The sequence below is a fragment of the Carettochelys insculpta genome, chromosome 32 (genome assembly GCF_033958435.1).
Source record: "Carettochelys insculpta isolate YL-2023 chromosome 32, ASM3395843v1, whole genome shotgun sequence".
Lineage (NCBI taxonomy): Eukaryota > Metazoa > Chordata > Testudines > Carettochelyidae > Carettochelys > Carettochelys insculpta.
In genome coordinates, this window is record NC_134168.1 from 12,252,967 (window position 1) to 12,256,914 (window position 3,948).

General features: G+C 47.8%; 1 protein-coding gene across 1 annotated transcript; it reads right to left on the minus strand.

Annotated features, from left to right (window-relative positions):
• Positions 1 to 2,601: 2,601 nt before the first annotated feature.
• Positions 2,602 to 3,561, minus strand: LOC142004967 (olfactory receptor 6B1-like). The gene has a single exon (XM_074982641.1). It carries the CDS (start codon positions 3,559 to 3,561, stop codon positions 2,602 to 2,604), a length of 960 nt encoding a protein of 319 aa, XP_074838742.1.
• Between the last annotated feature and the right edge of the window lie 387 nt (positions 3,562 to 3,948).

Sequence of the window (3,948 nt, forward strand, 5' to 3'; positions counted from 1 at the left end):
TCGTGTAGACCCAGCCATAAGGTCTCAATAAACTGGAACTGCAGCTGGCAAGGGATGTGAAGGGTAAGAAGAAGGGCTTTTACAGGCATGTTAAAATAAGAGGGCTATCAGGGAAGGTGTGGGGCCGTTAATGGGTGAAAGAGGTAACCTAGTGACAGATGATGTAAGAAAAGCTGAAGTACTCAATTTTTTTTTTTTTGCCTGAGTGTTCATGGACAAGGACAGCTCCGACCTTACAGTGCTCGACAATGCAGAATGGGAAGGTGGAGGGCAGCCATCGGTGGGGAAGGAATGAGTTAAGAGCTACCTGGAAAAATGAAAAGTACAGAAAAACCCCGGGTCTGGATTAAATGCACCCAAGGGTACTGAGAGACTTGGCAGATGTCATTGCCGAGGTTTCGGCCATTATCTTTGAAGACTTGGAGATTGGGAGAGAGGCCAGATGAGTGGAAAAAGCAAATGTAAAGCCCATCTTTAAAAAAAGGTAAGAAGGACAATCCAGGGAACTTTAGACCAGTCAGCTTGATCTCAACCCCTGGCAAAATAATGGAGGGGATCATCAAGGAATCCATTTTGGAGCACTTGGAAGAGGGGAAGTGATCAAGAGTAGTCAACACGGATTCACCAAGGGCAAGTCATGCCTGACCAACCTGATTAACTTCTACGAGGAGGTAACAGGCTCCGTGGACATGGGAAAGTCAGTGAACGTGATATACCTGGACTTCAGTAAAGCTTTTGCGACAGTCTCCCACAACATTCTTGCCCATAAGTTAAGGAAGTACGGATTGGATCCATGGACAATAAGATGGATAGAAAACTGGCTTGATGGTCTGGCCCAGCGGTTAGTGGTCAGTGGTTCAATATCTGGATGGCAGTCGGTTTCAAGAGGAGTGCCCCAAGGCTTGGTTCTGGGACCGGTGTTGTTCAACATCTTTATTAATGACCTGCATGAAGGACTGGATTGCACCCTTAGCAAGTCTGCAGACAACACGAAGCTAGGGGAAGAGGTAGATAAGTTGGAGGGGAGAGACCGGATCCAGAGTGACCTGGATAAATTGTAGGATTGGGACAAAAGAAATCTGGTGTGATTCAACAAGGAGAAGTGTAGAGTCCTGCACTTGGGATGGAAGAATCCAAAGCATTGTTCTGGGCTGGGGACTGACTGGCTAAGCAGCTGTACAGCGGAGAGGGACCTGGGGGCTATGGTGGATGAAAGGCTGGATATGAGGAAACAGTGTGCCCTTGTTGCCAAGGAGGCTAACGGCATGTTTGGGTGCATTAGGAGAAGTATTGCGAGCAGATCTAGATAATTGGTTTTTCCCCTCTTTTTGGCACTGGTGAGGCCCAATTTGTTTTGGGTCCCCTGGTAGAAAAAGGATGTGGAGGTGCTGGAGCAGGTTCAGAGGAGGGCAATAAAAATGATGAATGGGCTGGAGCACATGACCAATGGGGAAAGGCTGAGGGATTGAGGCTTATTCAGTTTGTACAAGAGAAAACTGCGGGGTGATTTAATAGCAGCCTTCAGCTTCCTGAAGGGGAGGTCTAAAGAGGATGGAGAGAAACTGTTCTCAGTAATGACAGATGGCAGAAAAAGGAGCGATGGTCTGAAGTTACAGAAGGAGAGGAGTAGGCTGGATATTAAGAAAAACTACTTCAGCAGGAGGGCGGTGAAGCACTAGAAGGCATTACCTAGAGAGGTTGGGAATTCTCCATCTCTAGAGTTTTTTTAAGTCCTGGCTTGACAAGGTCCTGGCTGGATGACTTAGTTGGGGTTGATCCTGCTTGAAGCAGGAGACTGGACGAGGTTACCTCCTGAGGTCCCTTCCAGCCTTAGGATTCTGTGATTCCCATTCATTTGAGTTTATTCACTGCTGCTTAAAGGACCTCCAGGGTGATAGATTCCCTGAACGTGGGAGGTACCTGCCACCCCACATGTGAGAAAAAGCCCATTTTAAAACCCAGGAAGGCAAACCTGGGATGTCTCCCGCTGCGATAACAGCAAGCTCTTAACCCCCAATTAAAGGAGAGCATAAAAAAAAAATCAGCAGCAATCTCATAGGTGACTTTTCAGTGTTTGCCATAATTATATGCAGACTCTTCTTGAGGACACAGGGATCAAATCATTGACTTAAAAATGATAATTTATTCACAAAACAAAAGATGAAATATACAAACAAAGTGATAACACACACTTGCTAGTTGTTATAAAGCAACTTTAAAAAAGGGGGTAGATAAACACAGAGAAAATCACTTCCATGGGATTCTGTTAAAAAGTTACAACGGATGGGGGTGGGGGCACCAACCCACCTGAGAAGTCCCCCACCAAGGCCAAAATGAATGACAACCTGACCAAATATTTCCTTTCACCTTTCATATCTGTACCCCCAGATCTCACTCTGGCCTGGATATTTCCTGGGTTCATTAATCCCTGCTCAGGCTTAAACATCTCGGTTTTCCTCTCCCGGCCACACACAAAAAAGGAGCCACCACTGCAGGTAATTGCTTCAAATCAAAAGATTCCTCTCTTTTCCCTTGGGCTCACCTGGCAGCTGGCCAACAGAGAACCCCCCTCCCCGGTTGTACCCCATTACAGACGTTCACTCATGACAATTGGTTTCTGAAAGCAACCACTTTACGAATCCCTTTCCACAGGGACTGTTGGACCTCCTTGTTCCTGAGGCAGTAGATGACAGGGTTGATCAAGGGAGTCAGGACGATGTAGAAGACAGAGAACGTTTTGTGTAGGGCCTTGGGTGTGTTGGCTGTTGGAACCACATAGACACTGATCAGGCACACGTAGAAAACGGTCAGCACAATGAGGTGAGAGGAGCAGGTGGAAAAGGCCTTTTGCCTCCCGGTGGTGGACGGGATCCTCAGGATGGCAGCGATGGTACAACTGTAGAACGCCAGAGTCAGCAGCAAGGGGACAAGTGACCCTATGGCAGCAATAACAGATATCAGCAGTTCCACAGTGTGGGTGTCCTCACAGGACAGCTTTATGATGGGTGCATAATCACAAAAGAAATGGTCAATTTCTTTGGAACCACAGAATGACATTTCCCACAAGAAAGTGTTTCCTATTATGGTGAACCCAGGGCTGATTATCCAGGACCCTGCCACTAGCTGGCCACACACCCGGCCGTTCATCAGAGCAGGGTAACGCAGGGGATGGCATATCGCTAAATACCGGTCGTAAGACATGGCCGCCAGCAGCACAGTTTCTACAGTGGACAAGGAACCAAAGAAACACAATTGCACAATACAAGCCTTAACAGGAATGGGTGTGCCCCTTGTCAGGAGACTGGCCAGCAGCCTGGGCAAGAAGGTGGAGGTGTAAACGATCTCCAGGAAGGACAAGTTCCCTATGAAATAGTACATGGGGGTGTGAAGGTGCTGATCACACACGACCAGCGCAATGATGAGGCCATTCCCAGCCACAGTTGCAATGTAGGTCACTAGAAACAGCAGGAAGAGAAGGGGCTGCAGCTCAGGGCCATTCCCAAATCCCAAGAGGATGAATTCCACGATGACTGTTTGATTTCTTCCTTCTGCTTTCTCCATAGTGCATATCTGCAAAAAGAAAACCATGAAGTACTGGTGGAGCGCGCACGGTCAGGCTGTGCTGTCAGCTGTACTGGCAGAAACCTCACCTCACAACTTCTCTCCACTGCAACAATGAAGTTGTCAAGAATCAAAGGAAGACACAGGCTGAGCTTCCGATGTGGTCAGAACAAGAGCACAGGAACCCAATGAATTACACCCGTCTCCCTTCTCTCTCCCTCAACCTCTGCTGCACTTGAAATCCCACGGTGGGGCTGGGATTCCAACACATCTTTCTGGTATCTGTGCCGCAGTGAGACTTGGAGAAGACAAAACTCAGAAATCGTTGGCTGGCAAACGAGAGCTATTCCGAGTTCAAACACGGGCATTGGAAATAGCTTCGTCGTG